The sequence below is a fragment of the Trichoplusia ni genome, chromosome 23 (genome assembly GCF_003590095.1).
Source record: "Trichoplusia ni isolate ovarian cell line Hi5 chromosome 23, tn1, whole genome shotgun sequence".
NCBI classification, from domain to species: domain Eukaryota; kingdom Metazoa; phylum Arthropoda; class Insecta; order Lepidoptera; family Noctuidae; genus Trichoplusia; species Trichoplusia ni.
The window spans coordinates 4478276-4501603 of record NC_039500.1 but is presented as its reverse complement, the minus strand read 5'-3'; the positions used below and the strand labels follow the sequence as shown (position 1 = coordinate 4501603).

At 36.5% G+C, this 23328-nt stretch overlaps 1 protein-coding gene across 1 annotated transcript; it reads left to right on the top strand.

The window, feature by feature from the left end:
• Positions 1–3508: 3508 nt before the first annotated feature.
• LOC113504778 (RNA-binding protein Nova-2-like) lies at positions 3509–22953 on the top strand (the record flags this gene model as incomplete). The annotated part of the gene is given in 3 exon segments (XM_026887216.1): positions 3509–3900; positions 4352–4414; positions 22807–22953. Coding segments are annotated over 3 exon segments (328 nt in total), but the record flags the coding sequence as incomplete, so codon positions are not given.
• Positions 22954–23328: the final 375 nt, after the last annotated feature.

Sequence of the window (23328 nt, the reverse complement as noted above, 5' to 3'; positions counted from 1 at the left end):
CCTAGGCACTCAGGCACAGAACAAGCATTCGTGGATTACAGAAACGCTTGTCCTACATGGGTACCGAACCCGCGATACGTGGCACTCATTGGTTGTGGCGTGGTGTCCTCAACCACTCGGCTATCCGTGCAATGTGCAAAAATGAAATAGCTATCAAAGAGTTTGACAACTGACAGTCTATTATTAAAGCACGTATCTTGCCCACGTGACAGCTCCATAAAGGGTATAATCAACTGCAACTCTAGCCTCCTCTGCCGCCGAGGAATGAGGACGTCACGTGACCTGCTGTACTACGGACGCTATTGTTCACTTGTATCGTACCATTTAAATAATTGATAATCAAACTTGCTCTGTAAATGTTATAGCTAGTGCGAAGTGGGCGAAATACCGAAAGGATATTGATAAATTGATATTGAATTACATATATTATTTCATTCACATTGTTACAAAATTTAAACTAAATTGGTAGAATAGCAAGCTGACGCAACGTTCAAGAGCCCGGTGATGCCGAGTGCGTTTTGTGACAGCAAAAACATACAATTAAAATTAATTATTTGATTTCAATTTAAAAGTAGATCGATCGAGCAATTAAAACTGTCAAGACGAATTGTGTATATCTCGTTGAATTAATATTCATGAATAAGTTACTAGGTATTTCTAAAATACCTTGGTAAAAATAACTTATTTCAGTAGACATAAAACTGATAAAGCTCATGACCGCCTTTCGCGATCGCGATCTATTTGATCGCCTCAAATTAGGTGAATTTCGCTCTTTGATTTTATTCCAGACACCCCTGAACTGAGGTCACAAGGATCAGAATGGTGTGCGGAGGAAATAGGAATAGATGATACCAATTGGTAAGTTACAGCTTCTAACCTAGTCATCTGAAATAGTTTGCGATTTTGCTCTGAAAATAATGGAAAGAATCAGAAAATGCTTTTGAAAATCGGATATTGAACGACATTGACCAATACCAACTATCAGAAAAGTTTCCACATCTCTAATAGTTCGGTTACGTATAGTATATCACATAAAACTTACGTTTCCATTGAACTAAAAAGCCGCAGCACGGAACAATTACTACAAATTGTACGATTCGTGAAATTCTTCCAAATCGCCACAAAATATGTCGGTATTCGTGAGTTAATTAAAACTTGGCTGTCACGCACCTATCCACTCAAATCGGTGCCGCCGCGCCGTGGGCGTAGCGTTGCGAAATCACCATGACTTGCCCCCCTAATGGTATTCTAATGTTTTAGGGGGGCTGTCGACTTAACATTTTTACATACTTTATAGATTACAGTGTTTTTACGTCTTTGTGTTTTTATTATCTTCTACTCTAAGTTAAAGTTTTAGCTTTATTTAACACTACCCGGGCAATGTTAGTAGATATATAATAAGGGCATAGGTAGTGCATAGAAACGAAACCTACCTTTGTTCAAATTGGAAAACATATAAGACCACCACTAGCCCTAACCAGCGTCTGATTGGACCCCGTCCCCGAAACTGGTCGAATATTTTGTTATAACACCTACCTATAGTTAAAAAAATAGTTTATGCGATATTATGTTGTATTCTCATAAAGAATATGCATACTTACAAATACCTACCAATCTATGGCACACGTTTACCTACCCATTCTTGTCGTCCGACAATTGCTTAGGTCAGTCCCAAAGCCAACCGTCATCGGAATTCGTAAGCAATGTATAAAAACCCTCATGGTCCAAAGGGCTTGGATAGACCCGCTGCGGTAACGTCTAGGTAGCAGTAGTAGATATGTACATTGTTATATTAAAAAAAAACCCTTTTTACCTAATATATCAATAAGTAGATAGCAATAAAACCATATGATAATTTGTTATTGTACAAATAAACTATTATTGTTCTCTTTACACTTATTATTGTTTTATATTGTTGTTTTCGACAAGGCAGATCAAGTTGTTAACTGCTGTTAATTAATTTTACTGTTAATTATAGCAATTTGTTAATATGTGATAAGTTAATTGTTATGTTTATCATTTATATTGAACTTTCTCTTTTCATGAGGAATTTGTGGAATGGGTATTTATTAACTGTTTCAAATGTTCATGTTCATATTCACCTTTGAAAGTTTCAATACGAAGGTGAATATTTAACCATATTACAACTGACAGTGGCCCTGCTTCTAAATACCTCTGCCGATTTTTGGCTCATAATACCTACAGTTTCGAATAAATACGCATCAACAGCGAGATCCATAACACATCAAACTTTAATCCGTAGCTTACCACTATTTTCATCTCCATCAATAAAACAACCAGTTTAACAACAGCAATATGTAGTTCAAGTTTTAGTTAGTAGATGGCGTTAGATGTTCCCGCATTGCGCTACCTAGCTAGGATCAATGCGGTAAAAATGATATAAGAGTAGGGATTTGCAATTTAAAAAAATCTTATCATCTTGCGGTTAAATACTTCTCTTGTCTTTTTATTTTACATTATTTTTTATTACAAAACCTTATTTAATTTTACATCCGTTTTAATATGAGTATTATGGTATTTAATATCAGAAAAGGTTCCACCTAAGTAGGTTAGCGTAAAATGTCTAAAAGTTTCTCATTCCTACATGACCTAAAATTGTCATGATCTGGTTGCAGGAGCGAGATAGAAACACTTACCTTGGTCCTTGACCTAGTTAAGAGCTATTTTGCTAAGTCTATTATAAGGCGCCATGTTTAAAAATTTACTGAAAGTGGTTGACTAAAAATTCTTATATTTGCAATAAAACTAAAAATTAAGTTTTCGCAGTTTTTAACTATGATACAATATATGTACTTATTTTATACTTTCTGCAAATATTCAGAAGGAATTCATATTCAGAAGTTGCTTTTTAATTATTCAAATAACTACTAAAATTTTCTTAAGTCAAATGTTTTACCGTTTCATTAATTTTAGAACCTAGACGTAGCGTAAAGTGATTGCGACTTTTTTTTAAATCTCGCGCACATTTTCCTAGCTAAGCACACTGAAGTTACATCAAATTCCGATTGGCTATTCAACGACCTTGGCGCATTATGTCTTTATAGTGTTGCACTTCTATTGAAAAGGAAATTATCGACACATTTCCAAATCCCAAATCAAATATGGAATATTTGAAAAAAGACCGGTAGTATACACTCGCTATGAAATTAATACATGTTTGTCTTCAAAAAACTTACAAACGTAGTGGCATTGATCTTTACAAAATAATCTGCTGTTTTTAGAAATTATGATGAAACCGCCGAGAAACATTATTTCCGTAATTTGTTTAATTCCATTTGGTCAATATGTTAAGATATTACATTCATTTGAGATTGAGTCTTGGGATTACAAATATGAAATATTTTTATCTCGTAAATGGACGGAAAAAGGAAAATCTACTTAACATAATGTTCTGCTATCGACAAGTTAGTTGTACAACACCAGCACAATCAGCTGGTTACTGTCAAAATACAGTGGAGCCAACTGAACGGCGTGACATTCGCTACCAACTTCACGTTGACCAGGCGCTACAAACAGCCGCAGTATCGACAAACGTTCACAAAACGTTTAGACGTAACAACCATAGTGTCACTTCTCTTCTTATTTCATTAACTACATCATTCAAAACTTCAATTTTCCTTCGTTTTTAGTTGTTTAAGTGTTAAGTGTTACCATTATTATGTTATAATATTATATAGTGCCGCATAATCGTACATATTTTGAAGCAATTACGTAATGGGAATTATGCTAGACAAGTTTAAAGTTTTGCCCTGAAATTCAACATGGCCGCTGACACAGGGATGGATACTTGCCCCAGTCCGGAAATCACGGACTCGAGGAAACGACCGCTTGACGGTGACTCGGAGAATGGAGATGTTAAGAGATCACACTTTAGCTCGGGTGAGTAGCGCACTATTTACCTGTACACTATACATATTAGTGATGAATATGTCTTTACTTCCTTGCGTACTTGGCAAGGCGGGCATAACATTGACACAGCGAACTTGTGGTCGATTCAGCCGCACGCAGCTGGACTCTAACTAGATTCTTATCAGTATACACTTTTGTTATCACTGTGACCTATTTTTCAGTGATTGCGAGGTCACAATGTATCGAATTTTTAACTTAAAACAGTTTTGTTTGATAAAAATAATGTACTGTATAGTTAATGCTTCTTTATTGCTGTAATATAACTAGTATAATTCCGTTGATAAGTTGTAAGAATTATAGGCATAATAATTATCAGAGTAATTTCGCCGTACGTTGATAAGAAATGGGGGGACGGCTCGGCCGCCCGCTTCGCGTGTAGTTTGAATATATGCAATGTTAAAAGATAGTCGTTGTTTTTTAGTGCAAGACTTGGTGACCGCGTTGCCACTGGCCAACGGCCATGGCAATATTACGTCTCATTTCGGTGAGTCGACAGTCAACGCATATGATCCCTCATCGGCTTTGTGGTTGTTGCGGCGCGCATGCCTCACGCGCGCACTCTCTCGCGCTCATCACCTCTGCTGATGTTCCCGCACACGCAATATCTCATGTCATTCTAGGATCACATCACCCCCCGCCCCTGTACTGTAGACTTCCGATTTCCCGACCATTCTCACAAGAATCTTATTGGACTCGAAACAGTCAACATACCTTATTTGTAGCCAATCTTAATAGCCCCACAGGCCACGCCAGTTTGTTTAGACCTCGAAAGTTGTTGTAGATCCTAGAGGCCATAATTACTGCTGTGCATTAGATAGAAGTAATATTGAGCAAGGCAGGTCATTGCTTAATTAACCAAATTAGTTATTACATTGAGTTTCATAAAGCCAAATGTCTAAATGTTGTATAAAAATGTTCTTTGTAAAGTTTAAACATCATTATTTAAGATGTATTATCCATAAAATGTAATTAGGTAATTACATAATAATATTCTTGGCCTTACCATTTTATACTTAAGTATCCCATTAGAATTAAATACTTGTGTAAAACATCAGCAGAGTGTGAGCGGGCAGCATTGGTGTTAGCGTTTATCGTTAATTCGTCCATCGTGCACAGTACATTGCCTCGTTGTTGTGAGCCATGTTGTACTTAGCCTCACACCAAACCATCATGGCTTAGTCGTTGCATCGTTGGTGTGACCATCCACTTCAATGTACAGAACTTCTACCATTTATTATTTTGGTGTATTTCTTCTCACCTTCTTCTTTGATAAAAGTGTTTATTATTTTGCTTTGATTTTTTTCGCTTCAATGAGAACTAACAATTGAAATAATTAACATTAATTATAATTATTTATTTTGCATAATCAAAATCATTAAAATTTATAAAACACAAGTGTAATAGATTGGCACTGTTTCATCATCATTTAAAAAAACCTATTGGCATCTGTTTATGGTTATTAATATTAATTTGTTTTATGAAAAAGTTATTTTTTGATTGTTTGACATTAGGATCTGATGACTTGATCTCTGGGCTGATTCTAGTCTGAATGTCTTTGTTATCTGGTGAGATACTACTGTTCAAACTTATGGCGTTTCTCTTCAGTTTTGGCTAGTCTTAAGGTACTTGCCCATGCTGGTTCACAATTAGTTTCTCGTTCTCTTTAAATTTTATTTTTGGGTTCGCTAAGTCAATAAAGCTGCGATGGTTACGGTCCTGTTCATACCAGAATTATTTACAAACTTTCCCTACGAATTTCTGCCAATTTGGCTTTGGCGACCGTATCAATAACTTTCGATGGCCGATTCGTTTCGGCCTCCATAAAATAACATTAGCTTTTCAAATGAAACCTTTTATAATACAACAACATACAGCTGACGTAATGCGTTTAGAACCTTAATGCGTTTGAAACTTGTATTAAAAGCAATATATTTTGTAACTATGTGAAGGTCTCACTGCTGACACCAGATTGATGACAGGCAAGGTCATTACCGGTACTGACTGCACATTTTTCCGACGCCGTTTGATTTTAAACTGGTTTCCACCGCGATAGAGTCTATTGTCTGTTGTATGAGGTTTGATTAGTCTGAAGGTTGGCGGCTGTAATTTGTCAAGTGTTGTCTCTTCGGTTACGCGGTGAATGTTTGCGCAGCGTAATGTGTTGATTTAGAACTAGTAATGTATTCGCTATGTGCCATTTACTCGTATCATTTAAACAAATATAAAATATAATCTACCATAAAATGAGATAATTGACCAAATGTTCCTAAACTAAGAAAAACGATAGATATTTTATAAGCAGAAATGAACACCTTTTTGTTAGTAAACTATGAAATATCCGCAGCTCCGGCCCACACAAAAGCACTCGTAATTAGCACGCTTTTAATGTGCGGTAATGATACTTCATTAATTAATTTTATGAAACTAATGCGCTCGCCGCAGCGTACATAATTACCTCACTTCCCGTGGACGGTTCGTCGAGAGCGGCCGAGGTAACCACGACCACCAAATGTCAAGGGAATTAATTTTAACCTTTTTGGTTACTCAATAAATCTCTACACGTTTAGATACTGTCCTAATAGCACGTTCCAAAAAAAACTATTGAAACATTCAATATTCATGGCACTGTTAATAAATGAGCATAAGACACTGACTTATTTAATGAATTAAGATTTATTTGGTTGTTTTAAATTGTTCTCAATATTGATAGATGTGTTAAACACATTTTCTCATTCATGACGCAACCGTCACGGCCTAATTTTCATGAATACTAATACATAAATATGTTTTGGTGTTTTCCATTTATTATTTTGACGTAAATTGTTTACATAGATCTGACAGAAGAGCAGGTTTAAGTAACTCCTAGTAATCGAATCCGGTCCCTTAGGAGCACCCACATCAAAATATTCCCTTTCACATACATAAAAGGGATAAAAGTAGGACGTAATTTAATGAAAATGTTAATTAGTTGATTAAAGTTTGGCGTCTGTGGCTTTATAAGGTTCGGGAACCCTTTAGTTTTTCAATTAAATACAATTTAGGCGAGAACTATGACCAACTTCAAAGTTAGTTACATAATTTTAACAATAATATGATATTGTAGTATTGCGTGTCCCTCAAATAATAAAGCCTCATGTGTCGGAAACTTTCCAACTCAGTTAAAGTTCTGCTTTATCGTCATAGTTTTATTTACCCGTTTCTTGTTCCGACTGTTTCAGTTTGAGTATTGTCTGTAAAAAGAATATAAACTTGAAAGCCTGAATCGTTAAAACAATGTTGTGGCCGCTGTGGGTTGAAAGCATTCCGAAAACTGGGTCTTATTGAAAGATTCTACCGCATACTTCTGTATAGAATCTCTGAACTTTACCCAGTTCAGAACTTGAAATTCCTGCTTCTGGAACATCATCCATTATATTTTATACTTATTTAAAGCTACGTAAGGTTAATCGTTGGACAGTAAAGCTAATATTGACTCCATTTAACGCGTAATAAACACAGAAGCCCGTATTATAAGTTCTAACTGCGTGTAAACAGGGCGGATGTAAAGAGGTATTGTGTCGAAACAAATATTTGTTTTGCTCGAAAATTATACGTACGTCGCTCGAGCCGTTTGTGTGGGGCGAGAGCCGTGGGAGTCGACCAACCCTAGGCTTTGAGAAAGAGGTCTCGGCTGTATGCTTATGTCGCCAAGTTTTAATAAAGAGCATTCATAATAGAATCCAAGCAGACTTTTTTTAGCTCTCCTTAGAGTAGCTTTAACCCAACGTCTAGTTAACTACATGTTTCAACTTCTACTGTCTTTTGCAGTCGCAGGTCAACTGTGTAAACATTTTTTAAATCTAAGATCAAATATAATAAATTCTGTATATTTCATGAGCACGGCCAAATGAAAATCCCCGACATGGATATTTCCATATTCTATGGGATTTGATTTACCGCCCATATAATGTTTTGTTGCAAAGATTTGTTGCCCGGGGGGTTGGAGCTTGTTCCGTCCTGCAACGTGCCTGCTCATACTATCTGTTTTAAAGAAAGGAAACAAATACGGGTTACTGTTTATTTCTTTGCCCGTGTTTGGTTTTTTAACCATATTGTAATATTTCTGAATCGTGTAACATAAAATGTTATAAATGTCAAAAATTCAGATAAAAATATTTAATTTACGAAATAATCGATTATGATTATTTCAAATAATAATTTCACGCTGTGCCGTTTGAGTACTATGTTTACTGTTACTTTTTCAATATGCAGCAAAATGTTTCAATTATAAACGATACTAACAATATTCGTAATACGAGAAACATAAAAATGTTGAATATATTTTAATATAATATTACGATTACTTATACACTGAAGTAGCTATTCATTAACGGTAGATCGGTAGCAACGCTGTGGACACAACGCCGCCGAACAAAGGTTTTAGGGTGGCACAGTACTAGAGCAAAATCAATAATCTGGTAACCGCTTACGTTTCCGCCGGATTACCCGCTGCGGCCCGGATCGGGACGCTATTGTCACATATTTACTACGATCTCATATTTAATATTATCTTCTATTAAAGCTTCTTTCTACGTATAAGGGCTTCGAAGTACAATGTGTAGTCTCAAAGGACACACCCGGGTATTCCAAAAGGACCGCGTCGGGAGTAATAAAACGTTACCAACAAAGGCTCTTTGTTTCTTATTTTCATTTAATTAACTTATAAAAGGTACTTGAGTTTTATGCGTAGGCTGATGTAGAAATATTTAGCACTAATGAAATCTTTTTTGGATGAATAATAAACAGGTGATCTTTTGATTGTAGATGGAAGTCTTTTTGTTATTTAAATTGGTATAAAAACACAGTTCTAACTATAAATCTCTTCCTCTCAATACAAGTGAGGTAGAAATGTAGTCGCTATATCAGACTCTGGCCTAGAAAGCGTCATCATTGTTCGTGCCTTTGCAAGACCTCAATTTTAAGAAGCTTTTACCTCTCTTACGACGTGAGTACCTACATGGCTCCACTGTAACCCAACCTACGTCACGCACATTACCCAAATGATAACAGTTACATGATATCAACCCGAACTATGATAATAGACCTCTTAGGAATATTATTATTATTTAACAATTTGTCGATACGCTGCCACTTAGTGATAACGCAATCTTATCGGCGAACGAGGACATCACTAGACTTGTAAATTGATAAATAATTAATTATAGCCCAGTTTGAAGTGCAACTATGTGCGATAAAAGAAATATTGGCAGGTTTTCAAGTCGTTTGTAATTGCTGCTACCTATTTAGTTTCTATTGTATTATTTTTGCGTTTCTTTTTGTATTTCTTTCTTATTTTAGTATCTTGAGTATGAAGTTAATGTTTAAAACGGTCGTTCGTTACTCGTAATGTTGCGAGCTTGGAGGCAGAGCAATCGATCACGATCGACTGTTTAGCATTCGCGGCGGCTGTTGTGGTTAGTATTCATACCATTAATGCCGGGAATAGGTACAAGTTTCATACATTTACGTTCAGTACTCGAGGACCCTTTGTGAGAGAAATTATTGATTTATGTCCCAATTTGTGTAACGTACACTGTTCAGTGTTATCCCTATTTTAACAGCTTCGTATCGTGAAAAGCTTCACAGACCGATGCTTTTTTTCGAGGAATCGCGTCCTCACTTCGTAGAAATAATAGTAGTTCCTCGTTATTAGATTTGCAGTAGCATCTACAAGGCTACAACCAAGGCCAATATGAAAGAAATAAGACGAGAGACTAAGTTTATACTAAAAATATTGAGTAAGGAGTAAAATCACAATACACTAGACGATTGTTTTTCCATCTTCAGATTATTAAGAGCGCTCAGTTAACACAGCTATCTCAATTTTATTTTCATTCGGAGTATCTTCGAGCCGATATAAATCTAGTTGTATTTATTCTAATGGAATACATTCAACAATTACATTCCGTAGTACAAACACACATCTAATAAAGCAATAATCGTTACGTACAGTTTGTTTATCATAACAAACGGTTTATCTCTACCCACATTATCAATCTAAATTCAACCTAAACACAGTATTTATACAACAGAATTTTCTGTGTCTAAAGTTATCATGTAAAGTTTTTTTTTTGATTGAGAACAGTTATCAGTTGTAATCGATGCGCATTACCAATGGAATTGTCACAATAACCATGCGCGTGCGCAATCGCCAACTGAATGACAATAAGCGACCATTTTGATTTGTTCCCATTAGTTGTTAGCGCTGATTTGATGCAATTGATATAGTCATACACATGTACCGTCGTGATATGAATTACATGTTAATATTGTTCGATATTGCAAGTCAATAGGAGCCCCAAATAAGCCAACACGTGGGTTCTGAGTAAATATTGTTAGTTTTATAATTGCATGTAGGTCGTATAAATCATGAACTTAATCCGTAGTTTCGACGGCCTGATAAGTAGAGTGGGATGGTGGTACCTACATACGTAAGGTACTTAAAATAAAATTTGAAATAAAAAGACACGTGCTCTAAGGAATTCTAACCTACTGTAAAGAAATATACACGATCAGGAATTACTTAAACACAAATACTTGAGAGTTGCCTTTTTTTATTCATTCATCAAAAACAATAAAATGGAATACAATATCCCTGACAACACAAATAGTGTAATAGAAAATCCAATTTCACGGCTTTTGTCGAGTCATCAAGCCAGTCACACCGTTGGAATAGTTTCAGCGCGGCGTTCGGAAACAAAAAGTAACAAATTACCCCCCACGCGTTACGGTCGCGATTGTGACTCTCATTGACCTATTAATACATGCGATCCGAAATAAACGACGACAGCTGGCCGAGTTCGAGTGCTAAGTGATGGTGACAGGTATCCGAGCGCCGACACGCCGGATCAGACTGATCCCTCGGCGACGGAGGAAATTCGGAAGAGGAAGATACACTTAACGTGGATGTAGCGATTCGAGTTTTAATTGAAATCTAATATGATGGCTGACAATTCCTTGCCTGGATGATATTGCTTTTCTAGCAAGCGTAAAAACTATTTAAGGAGACCTCGTTCAAATAGTTTGGATAAAATAATACTAGGGCTAAAATAGGGCCAATTATGTATGTCACGTAGGTGGCAAACATGTTACACGATAAATCTTAATATGAATAATAGAGGCCTCGGATCCGCCACGCTCTGCTTCACGATCAGCGGGTCCAATGTCACCGGTCGGTGCTCATGCAAGACCTGTGCGGTAACAATCCGGAGCGACATTCACTACAAACCTGATTCGCTTCAGAACCGTTGCCACGTGCACCTGTTCTACTACTAAATTACTAACTGTTTTACATGTTACTTAATAGCTCATCGTTGATGACTACATAAGAATGTTGTTTAGATATCGGCACGTTCCAATTGGAATTTTTTTTTATAGTTTTCAAAATTGATTATTGTCCATCGCAGTTATGTGTATTGAAAGACGGAAGAAAATTGATGATTTATGCTGAATTTTGATTTCGCCTATCGGATAATTTATTGTTACATAATATCATCCTAATCTGTTGTTTTAATAGTGATTACTTTTGATTATTTTTTCATTTTATGATATTATTTCTGTTTAATTTATAGAGTTGTATATTGTATAGGTATGTTCTGTTTTTAAGCACCAGTTACAGAAGTTGATGTAATTAAAAGTTACAAGCATGGATATTATGCTTGAAAAGAGAATTAGACATTTTCATTGCGATATAATATAATCGTAATAAATCTTTATTAATATATAGACTAGGGAATAGTAACGTGGGGCGGGCATTATATTTGTTTTTTATATCACGATACTGTAGGAGTGATGTGAGGTAAGCAGTAAGTCGGTCGGCGGTCGGTCTCCTGAACGATGACGTCACACTGCGAAAAGTTTACGTAAGGGTTGCGGACGGGAGCTGGCTATGCTTGCGGAAACTGAGCTCTTGATCAAACTGACGGGAACATATCGGAGCTCACCCGCTTTAATGTAGATATACTAAAGAATTTTCAGTATTCGGTGTTCAACACAAACGCTTAATCCGAGTCCTAGTCTTATCTCGGATTAGACCATCAGATCACACATTCACATTCGCTATAAGCTTTAATAACAGTTATTCCTTATGTTACTTATATGAACTCCACTTCCATATGAGAAAGTTTTGATCGACTTTATAAATCAACCCCTAACAGTCGTGTCGAGTCGTCGACAAAACTTCAGGCAGTCGTAATCGTCTACAGTTAGTATCGGGAACTTTTGTATCACGGTACACAAGTACTTACGTAATTTCTTCTCCGTAATTATGTTTTTCCTTGTATGAGCAATATCACTGACGACGAACGAAGTTTTCGTCAATGACCCTGCCTTTGACCGGCTTATTGCCGATTGACTTTGCATAATGAACTGTAAATAAAAGGTTCTCATATGGATTGTTAAGAAATAAAATCGGATCTCTGTGAATAAATGCTGTTGGAAATAACTGAAGTATCAATCTGATGTTTTCTACAAGGTCTAACAATAGTTTGGTTCTTGGCTTATGCTGGACTTTCTGAATAAAATAAGAAAATATGTGCGTTTTTCCAAATTCTATTGGTGCTTGCAAATATTAAGCTAGTTAGACATCCAAGAATTTGCCTTTTTTATATATTGTTTAAACTATGAACATATCCGTATAAAGAAGTCCCAAAGTACTGATAATATGACTATTCAGTCGCGACTATTATCTCTTAAATGTTATCTTGTAAGGAAATGCAATGTCTATATTGGTTCGACGGTTAGATAAATTTGTTTTCGCCTACGTTAGGGGCATCCTTGACGACGGGCTAAAAATAAAACACGAAATGCAAATAGACGTAAGCCGAATATCGCAAACATTCATGACCCGAGAGCCAAGTAACCCATTTGATACACTTTATCTTATCTATTGCCACTCTAATTGCGCTCGTACCCGAAAATGTGTGGCGAACAACATTTATTTGGAAATGTTTTTATACTTATAAATGATAACCAAAGTGCTGTTACTAAATTTTATGCTTTTATGCAAAACGTACGTGGACGACGAAAACTAATGAAAGTTAATTAGATTACGTTTAATATTACGGTTTGACTTGAATGAAATACATATAAAACCTTCAGACTCTGTAAATAAATTCGTGTCATTAATAGACGATTATGAAGTAGTTAAGAGTTTCCAGTCTACAACATAGTATATCGCACACAATAAGAGGTTATTGGGCTCGTTTGGATGCGCAAGCGCAAGGCGCGCGCTAGGAACTTTCGTTTTTTCAACAAGTATACATACACGATTGCGCAACTATTACACTCTGACTTAGAAGCCTACTTACTTTTTTGGAAGACTTTCACTGCTTTACCGCTTGGAGTTTCTAATTGAAGAGTTGAAAAGAAGGTTTGGTTTTAAGGGTAAAGAGAAATCCGATGCCTTTATTTATATTGTGTTTATTTTGATGGCAATAAATTGTTTTAGAATATTAAGATTTCTCAAGAACTCTTAGTGAATCTTCAAACTCCACGTGCACATACCGACCGCGGAGATCAAATAGTCTTCCAATAAATTGGTCGTAAGCTGCGGCGATAGGCAAGGCTTACGCCTGCTTCGAGTCAATACTTTGAATTTGGTACTAAATAAGTAAAATCTAGTCTAAAATTCCCACCACGGTCATACAATGGCCTTGCGTATCAATAATTGAGCTGTAAGTGCGGCACACATCGATCGCACGCCATTGTGTCGCGTGCAAGCCGCCCACTGCATGCACGCTTTATGTTGTGAAATCCGTGAACACTATCACGGAAAGTGCATTTAGTCTCCAGTGTCACGTAACTCGCTGATACAGATCGCCTATGTGACTCAGATTCGGGACACAGATGTGTAAGAGGTGCTCCATGCGGACTCAAGACTAACTTACGTCACGAAAATCGATGACGGCAGCAGAATGCTAGCCGGCACTGGCAACCCTCCATGTTCCGAGCAGTTTTTACAGCCTAGTTCGGCTTTTGACGATATATCCGCAAAAGTTTCCCTGAATTCAACCTCATTTCTCACAACGTTGTTACCAACATTTTCAAAGTAATTTTTAACGTTATGTTTCTTAGTAGATATATTGTAGTTGCTCTTATTTTGTAAGTTCAAAAACTTTGTAGCCAGTGATATAGAGTTGTAATAATAAAAACGGTCATTCTCGCGTGATATAAAGAGTTTATCTATTTTAACATAATCATGAGTGACCTCAATGCTCAAATATATTATTTGTGGGCACTAACATAAATTCGTTTTACGCTACAATTAGAACAGGAATTAGGACGTGAATTACAATTTATTACGATTGTATTGAAATATCTTCCACTACAGAGCTGAAGAAGAATATTTAAGAATTTGTAGCTAATGGCCGTGTCGAATTCTAGCCGTGAAATATGACGGAATAAAAAGGTTGTAAACAAGTTAGTGCTTCTAAAGTGATGTAACAAGAGGCACGTCCAGGGCTCTCGTCGCTTTTGTGGTAACGGCTATGTACTGAGGTACTACACTTCGCTTTGTTAAATCTTTTTGTAAGATAAATGCTTGCGATTCTGTGAAAATGTTGTTCGGTCTGACAATTTTGACACTTCAGAATTTTGCAGAAAAAAAAAATTGTAGGTATATAGAAAGAGCAAAACGAAAAAAATGCTAAAATCTAGCACAAATATCAAAACGTTCAGTTTTGACGCTGCGTGGTGTATCTGTTAAATCGGAATCAAAGCAAGCCTGTGATATCCACCGGAGCGGACAGCCCGTGAATTGGCCACGTCACCAGATGGACATAACACTTGTTTTTGACTGGTTATTACGAAAATGCACGAATTTATTCCAGTTTCGCAGGAAATAAAATGGAAAATGAAAACTCAAAGCTGTGAATGGCTGTCTCAATATTTTAGTTTTTCGGCGCTGGCTTTTAAAGCTATTGTTTGCCGGGCGTGAAATGTGAATTTATTTATATTCAGAACTGATACATCATGACATCTAAAAATATTGTTGGTTATAATGGCTATGTACCAAGTAAATGTTAGTGGTTATTTCTGTAGTCATATGACCAATTTAGGTAGCAAATTTTAAAATTGAAATATGCAATTTTAGTACAATCTAATAGTTAATAATAGAAGTCAAGATGGTGCAAACAATGCTACGTCAATGCGGGATAATCGTGAGCTAAACCGTCCAGATTTGAATGGCGACGAGAGAGCATTCGTGAAAAGCGTTGATGAAGCTAAAGAGGTTGTCGAGAGGCTCTGGAGTACGACTTTTTATCTGGCACGAGCGCCAAAAGGAAGTGCGCCCTCGCCAACGGATAAATGTACAAGCGTATCTCAATATAAATACCCTGGATTTCTCCAACCGTACAATTTAATTGAATATATAATGACCAACATAAAAGAAAAATGAAATACATAAAATGAATTACCCTCTTTTTATTATATTAACGGCGCAAAGTTGTTTATTTTAAATTTCTCTGAGTCAAGAATTCAATAAACGACTGAAAAACACGCGTTGCCTCCCCGAGGCCAACGATTAAATTATATCTTAGGTGCTCTTTAATCTCTGTTCAACTAAGTTTGATTGTTAGCTTTTAATTCGAACCTTGATGAATTAAAGCGTTGATTGAATTTACGGGCACTATGTTGATATTGTGTTGAACTTCCCAGTTCGGTGCCGGTGAAATCATAGACCAATTCGTTTGAGTGCTACCCCAATCAGAAGCGAGATAGGCTATTTGTACACAATATTTAGCTATGGGATGGGCGTAGACCTAAACGAGGTTAACGACCCGACATGACGCCAGTTCTAAATCCTTGATCGATTAAGGAATTCGGGTGTGTTGCCAATACATATTTTTTTCGTAAATTAGGCTTAAGTTTTGTCTTATAATTTCATTAATTTACTTGAAGGTCGAAACATCTGAAAACGTAATTTAGAAACTCTGATATCCTCAAATTAAAATTACATGATTGCTGGAGCTGAATTCAGTTGAATATAGCTTAACAATCGGCATTCATCATGTAGTCAGGTTCATTAAAGCCTGCCGACATAACTCTATTACATTCAGTTTCTTGTTAACGCAGCGAAGTCGTAAATTCTGCTGTCAGTTCATATAAACACACGTATGTAAACAGGTTATTGAAAATTGTCCTGTCTTTACGACGTATGACAAATGTTGTATGGCAACAATATGGATTTGTGTGCAATCTTGTCCAATTATGTTTTACGATCCCAGCATTAATTGTTTGTGGTTGTACACCAGTCGTATATTGTAAGACATTTTGAACCGTGTTTAATGTTATTACCAGTATATTGTTCTTGATTTTAGCACATTTCTATATTTTGTCACGGTGGCCGAACCCAGCCGTTTCTTAATCCATGACAGCAAGTTTCTGGTGTTATGCAAAGCGACTGCCGTTTGACCTCCGCAACCCTCTGAGAAATTAGTCTCGGCCCACGCACCTGCTAACATTGTTTTAGAACAATGATGGTGAATATTTTAAGAATTTTATCAGGATTTTTAGAATTCTGTAGCATCTTAAAAATACAACAGCTACCTCGCGTTATCTACAAAATACTTTTAATAATTCTTGTTTTTGAGTGATAAACATAAATTATCAAATTCTGTTATTTATCGTAGCGCCCAGCGATAGCTAAAAACATTTCTTAAGTTGAGTTGATGATAATGGAAATTATAAAATAAATATAAATTGCTTTTTTGTGAGGCTTTCACAACAAAAAGGTGGATTAATTAAGAATCCGTAGAAAATGTTATTCGTCTTCTTCAGTGAAGTTACGCAGTGTATTAGGTCGGTCGATAGATACCTACTTGGTGTTTTGACACCATTACCACTGCGAACTTTTGCGTTACCGCATTCGGATCATTAATCTTAAATACGGAATAGGGTCGAACTATTGAAGTAACATTATTTCTAACTTCGCATGTATTTTGTTTTGTTAAAATAATGTTAGTATGATACTGAGTTCGTAATTTTTGGTGAATGTTATACGACAGAGATATTGTTATCTAGTGAGAAAAAATTAAAACAATGATAACCTTGTAATGTTGTTATGACAGAAATACGGAGTCAAATGTAGAGTTCCGTTGTTTCCTAACTATATACCTATATATGTATTGCTTCATTAAAAAAAGGCAGTATGGGATTAATAGGAGGGTCGACGTATAACTTTGACGCATTTTCATGACACCATCGCGCATACAATGACGAACTCGATTCCTGCGATAGTTGAGAATTATCTCTTAAACGTTGTTGAAAACACCTTGTCATTCGTTGCAGAATATAATTTTTCTGCGCACCATATAATCAACATATAAATTTGTTTATACACCTATCTACCTAGAGCAGAAGTCAGTATGCAATCGAACCTTTAACATTTTACATCCAAAGCATCTTTTATATAATAAAAAAGTTAACGATCGTAAAATGTCCTCGATTCAATCTATTTCTACGAATTCGCAGCAGCCGGCGATAAATTTAATAAATGAGCCATAATGGTTTTCCAATTTACCATTTTTCCAGGCAGTCTCCCGGGAGGGTCCGCGCCAGTTTTTCAAAGAGCTTCCTTTATACAGCACGTCTGGGTTATTGACAGTTGTATCCGAGCCGGGACAATCTCCCTCTTGCGTCATTTCCGTTCGTGTTCTACCTTCGGTATTCGCATTACTTCGACTAGCATCCTGAATTTCGCTGGCCATTCCTAAACCGTGCCAAATAGCGACTGTCCTAAGGCAAAGAGGTTTGTTTAGGCAACCCCAAAGTTTGGATATAATTCCTCACTGTGTAGTCCGCTTGCTGTAGCATGATCCTTCAAATAGGAATATTTAGGGTTAGGTTAACCAAAGTATGCGGGTTATGTGCCATAGAGCCTCGAATATTTTCAATAGCTCTCCTCCCCTTCTGACCTTAATGTATATATATTTTGATTGTTGTGCTAAGCAGGTCGGGTAAATTTCATGCATAATGCATGCTTGATGCGCTAACGGGCGGGCTCATGTCGTCATGGGCCTTTTTTAGATAGCGGTAGATAACCTCTGAGCCCCGCGGGACGGAGACCGGCGAGTGATCGGATCACGCGTGATTTATTAGAGCCATACGCGGCCATTTTGCTGAAAATGCGGTAAAAATAAACACCGCCCATGATGCGGGTACGCTTTACACAAACTTTGTAAGGAAGATTAAAACGTTTTGGAAGTTACGCGGCCATGTTGATCCGGGAATTTATAAAGCGTTTCGCGTTCTATTCTTTGTGGCGGATTAAGTATTACGTCACGGTATTAAGTCTTAAAAAAGTAAGGTAATTTTATTAAAAAGTTCTAAGGCTAAAAAGTAAACTGTTCGATGAAAAGGCGGCATCTACTGAGTAGATGTATGATGAAGATGGGAGACAAAGTCCTATTAATCTCGGCAGCAAGCTCCAGATCAAAGCACAAAGATGAAACGCCTGCAGCCTTGTGCACGCGGGGTAATGGGAACACGTTGAGAACCATATTTATATTGTGAAGCTCGCACTTACTAGGAATATGGATATCATGTGACATGTGTTTACGATTTAGGTACCGTAGGGTTATACAGTACTATTACGATTTAGAATATTTTACAAAAAGAAAAAGAAAAATATTTTTTTACTGTTTCAAAATCATATTCCTAAACAATGCCCTATTTAAACAAAGACATTAATAATTAAAGTGAAGTTGAACCAGAACTTGACAAAAGCTGTTTGGCCTACATTCGCCGCCCTACAAGTCTACGCTGGTGCATTACGGTCGGCTTTGACGATGAAAACCGCCACCAGTGACACAATTTCACTGCAGCGTGAATATTACAGTGGCAACTGACTGGCATTGACGTCAAACTGCGATTGTTGCCATCGATTGGTCGTCAATGTGGCCGGTCGCCGCTAGAACAATGTTATATGTCAGCTATGGACTCCACTTGCCTGAGATTTGACGATATTGATTGATCGACAATGGAACTGTTACCCTATGTACCTGCAATTTTATTGAAATTTTCATTGGGCTTTAAGTTACTACCTATCATTGAAATGTGCTTGAGTAATAATTTACACATGAAACTAAAATACTATGTTAGACTAAATATTAGATTTCAATTGCTCCCGACCTCAATGTTTCAACAATTTTGAGTAATCACTATAAACATAAAATAGAATTGCAAATTACTAGTCAGACTAGTTTTAATATAATATCCCACTGAGTATAACTACGTAGTTTATTAGCTATTCTGGTCAGTGGTCTCATAGCTAAGAGCTAAACAAATGAATGCACATTGCTTGGACTTACCAAGGCCATGAGACTCACAATGCAAAGGCGTCAAACTAACGAGAGAACAGCGATATTGCATTAATATGAATTATGATATAGTGAAGATTAGATAGGTATTATTTGGAACAGCTACCCACTGTACTTACATTGATACAGTCCGTTAAACTAAAAGGTTTCGTAAGAGAACCGTTTAATATCACGTTCTATTAGTCGCGGTCATACTGCAGGCCATTACTCGTCAGACGTGCTAGCTGAAGCTAAAACATTGGAGCTATTAAATTTAGTACACGTAACATTGGTTTAGACTATCAGCAATATGTTCGTGTCTAGAAGCTAGCATCGCCAAACTTTTAAAAGCTATGCATTGCCAAATGCGGCGCTTGGCAACGTGCGCGGTAAGGTCACGACCCAGAACACGGCAGAGGTGCGGCGCCGGTGCGGCAAACTCACCTATTTATGTTTTTAATTCTACGACAAGCGACACGAACCACTTTCTAAGGAAGATTGCTATTAAAAAATAATTGATGCGAAAAAACGAGACTTCACAGCCTGTGAACACGAGCGAGCCATTAAAGAATAAGGTCCTTTGTCAAAGAAACCCGACCCACGATTTGAGGCTTATTATTTCTAAACAGATCGTTTCTTTTGTAAGACAAGCACCTAATGCTTTGCCATTTTTGAAAGACGATTTTATAAAATGATGTTAATGTTGAAATGCTTGTAAAATTAATGTAGTTTTTAGTCACAAATTTCGTCAGAGCCAACTTTCCAAGGTAGATTATAGTTCCCAAGCCGTAAACGTAAAGGATTTTCAGCCTACTACCTACCTATTCTCTGTTATCCAGATAATGACGACATTGTACATAGAAATCTCTCTCGTACAGAAGCCTCTCGGAAAAAATCTTTGCCATTGTCCATATCTTTTCATTATAGTCTTGAATGGGTGAAGATTTTAAATGAACATTTATAAGTAGGCAATGTTTTAATTTAAAATTTGACATACGATAGGAAGTCACTTCTCTAATAATTTCATTATTTATTTCCGTGTAGGCAAATAATATAGTGTACCAAACCATGTTTTGATAATGTTATATGCATAGTAGAAAAAAAAACAATTTTATAAAGAAAAATAATTGAATAGAAACAACAACGCTGACAGAAGCGTATAATATATTCATTACCGCGCCTTTTACCTACGTCATGAAAATCTATAAATCAATGACAACCCTTTTTATATTGGGTTGGTACCGGCAATGTTTGAGGAAAATATGATTTGCAATCGCTCGGGCTATAATCGTTAAAAAAATGATACTCCTTTAGGAAAATATATTTTCATCGTTCTATGTATTTGCGGCGTATTTTCCTCAGGTTTTCTGCTATAAAAAGTATTGGATCGCCGACACTGTATTATCTTTCCATCTAAGAATCTTGTCTCCGGTAAGGTTATTTTATCGACAACAGTTTTTGTTAGCACTTTCAGCTTGTTTTAGTTCTCCACTGCATTTTTTTTTGTTTTATCCTTTTAGTTCACTTCATAAAGACGGCATCAAAAAGTTTCTGTATTGAAATAAGTGCGGTAAAATATATAAAACAAGATAGATTAAAAAAGGATGAAACAATAAATATTTTATGTAAGAGTATTCCCAACAAGAAACAACCGCATTTTCCGAGCGTGTAAAATTGACTCGGAATTATTTTCCCAACAAAATTTTGACGGAACCTGTCTTAACTGAATAAATAATATGTTTCCTGTACAGAAATAAGCTTTGTCTTCGTTAAAACATTATTGGAAAAAAATACAAGTTGTGATGTATTGTCGCTCATATCTTGCGGCGGCTAGATGTGGCAGGTGAACAGCCATGCTCCATTTGAAATGAGGTCAAATGAGACGCGCCGTCAGCCGGTGGGATGCCACTCAATTGAAACATATTGAATGTAGGTGGCACACTAGTTTCTTCATATTGTTATGCTCAACGGTGCTTCGTGATACACCGACTGATGACTTATCAAAAGCCATTGGGTCCCTCAAGGTCTATTATGAGATTGCTGTATAATTAAACTGTTGGACCAAAAGTCGATTATTGTTTGTAAGAGGTTCTACGTTTGGGCTAAGTATTATTCAACTGTCCTTCTATGTGGTTTGGTTTAGTCGGAATATATAGCGCGGTTGGTGAGCAATTAATTATGATGCCGAAAACAAAACATGTGCAGTGTGTCTTGTACTTTGTCCTATCTTCTGGTTATCTTAGTCGTCTGTTTCGTTTTACTGCTTAAAATATTGACACATTCCAACGTTTTGTCTACTAGAAGGGTCGTATATATCTATCGTTTTGTCGAGCGTTGTTTTTCTGATTCCTCGGTCTCATCGGCAGTTTTTCTAGTTTATACTTATTTTCGGCATTAGTGACATACAGGTCCTTATATATCTACCATCATCATTAGTTTCTTTCTTGGTCGTATATTCCATCCGTGATTAGATCTAGCATTAATAAACGAATTCAATGCATGTAAATAACTATAAAATATATAATGCTATACTATATGCCTTTAAAATTAAATAAGAATCATTAAAACCAACACATCTAACACAACACGACGAAAACTATTCGCGATGCCAAAACTTGCGAAAATAATTCGTCACCAAAACGCTAATGTTGGTGCTAATTAATACAATAATAAATTATTTTTGATGTTGGCTATTGAATCTTCATACACCGCCATTGCGATTGACATCAGCACAGGTCCAGGTGTGGTTATAATACATACATAATATTGCACATCACACTGACTCATGCGAGCTACCGGATCTGGTACTCCAAAGTGGATTCCTGACGCTTTTGATCACCAGCCGCCACGCAGACGTAATTTACATTCTCAATTGGGTTTTCATGGTCTTGATTGAACTGCAGTATCCACAAAATTCCATGAAAACTCATTTGAATGTAGCCGAATGAAACCCAGCACTGTGTTTTGTTGTTTAGATTTTATCTCCGTTCCATTTATTGGATTCCTTTCAACGAAGCGAGTCAATTTATTCAACCCCTTTTCAATGTTTCTAATCTAAATTTTTCTATAATTACCTTTGTAAATTCCTGTTATATTTTAAATTCGGAGTAATTTCAAAAACCAAATTTAATATTATATGTCTGGGTTGTGAATTACTCCTTGAATTCAATTACTAGAAGTTAATTCTCAAGCTGTAGAAGCTAATATAGCTAATATTTGCCAAGCTTTGGAAAGTAATACTTTTCTTTTTTTTACGAATATTTATTTCCAACATTACATCGTTGGTTAGTAGCAATATTATTTCTTAAACAAATAATAAGTCTCTCGGAACATTACTTACATTATAATCATATAAATTTGTATGTTCTGCGTATAAATTCTTTATGAGTCTCCCATAAGGAATATTTTCTTTAATACCGTTGGGGTCAAATAGAATAACTTTCATTGTTAAGATATTTGGTTAAAGAAACGAAACACAGTGGTGGGTGTGTAATAATCATTGAGTGCTCGTCTCACCATGCTACTGTATGATCTGCAGCCGTGGAGCCGACATACCACTTCAAGGTGCTGGTGCCGTCCATGGTGGCGGGCGCCATCATCGGCAAGGGCGGCGAGACCATCGCGCAGCTGCAGAAGGACACTGGCGCCAGGGTCAAGATGTCCAAGTCCCATGACTTCTATCCTGGTAAGTACAACATTTTATTATCTTCTTCGGCTTTCTAAATTGAAGTTGTATTAATTAATATTTTCTGTATAATTTTATTAGGCACAACACCAAACTCGGTACGGTACCGGTATTACTCATCGTAATACCAAAGTTCCGCTTCCCTCAACTTTTACATTAATTTCCATTTACGGCGATCCCTTTATCCTTATCTTTGGTTAGCGGAATACATAGCAATTACTTCCAGAACAGTTTTGAAGCCCAAACAATCAGGCTAACAAGGCTTGATAAAAATCTTGAGGTCCATTCAACTTACATCATTTTGGCTTCAAATTGTCTAGGCGTGTCAAGGCTGGTGTGCGATCACTTGCACAACGCAGATACTGTATTCTATTG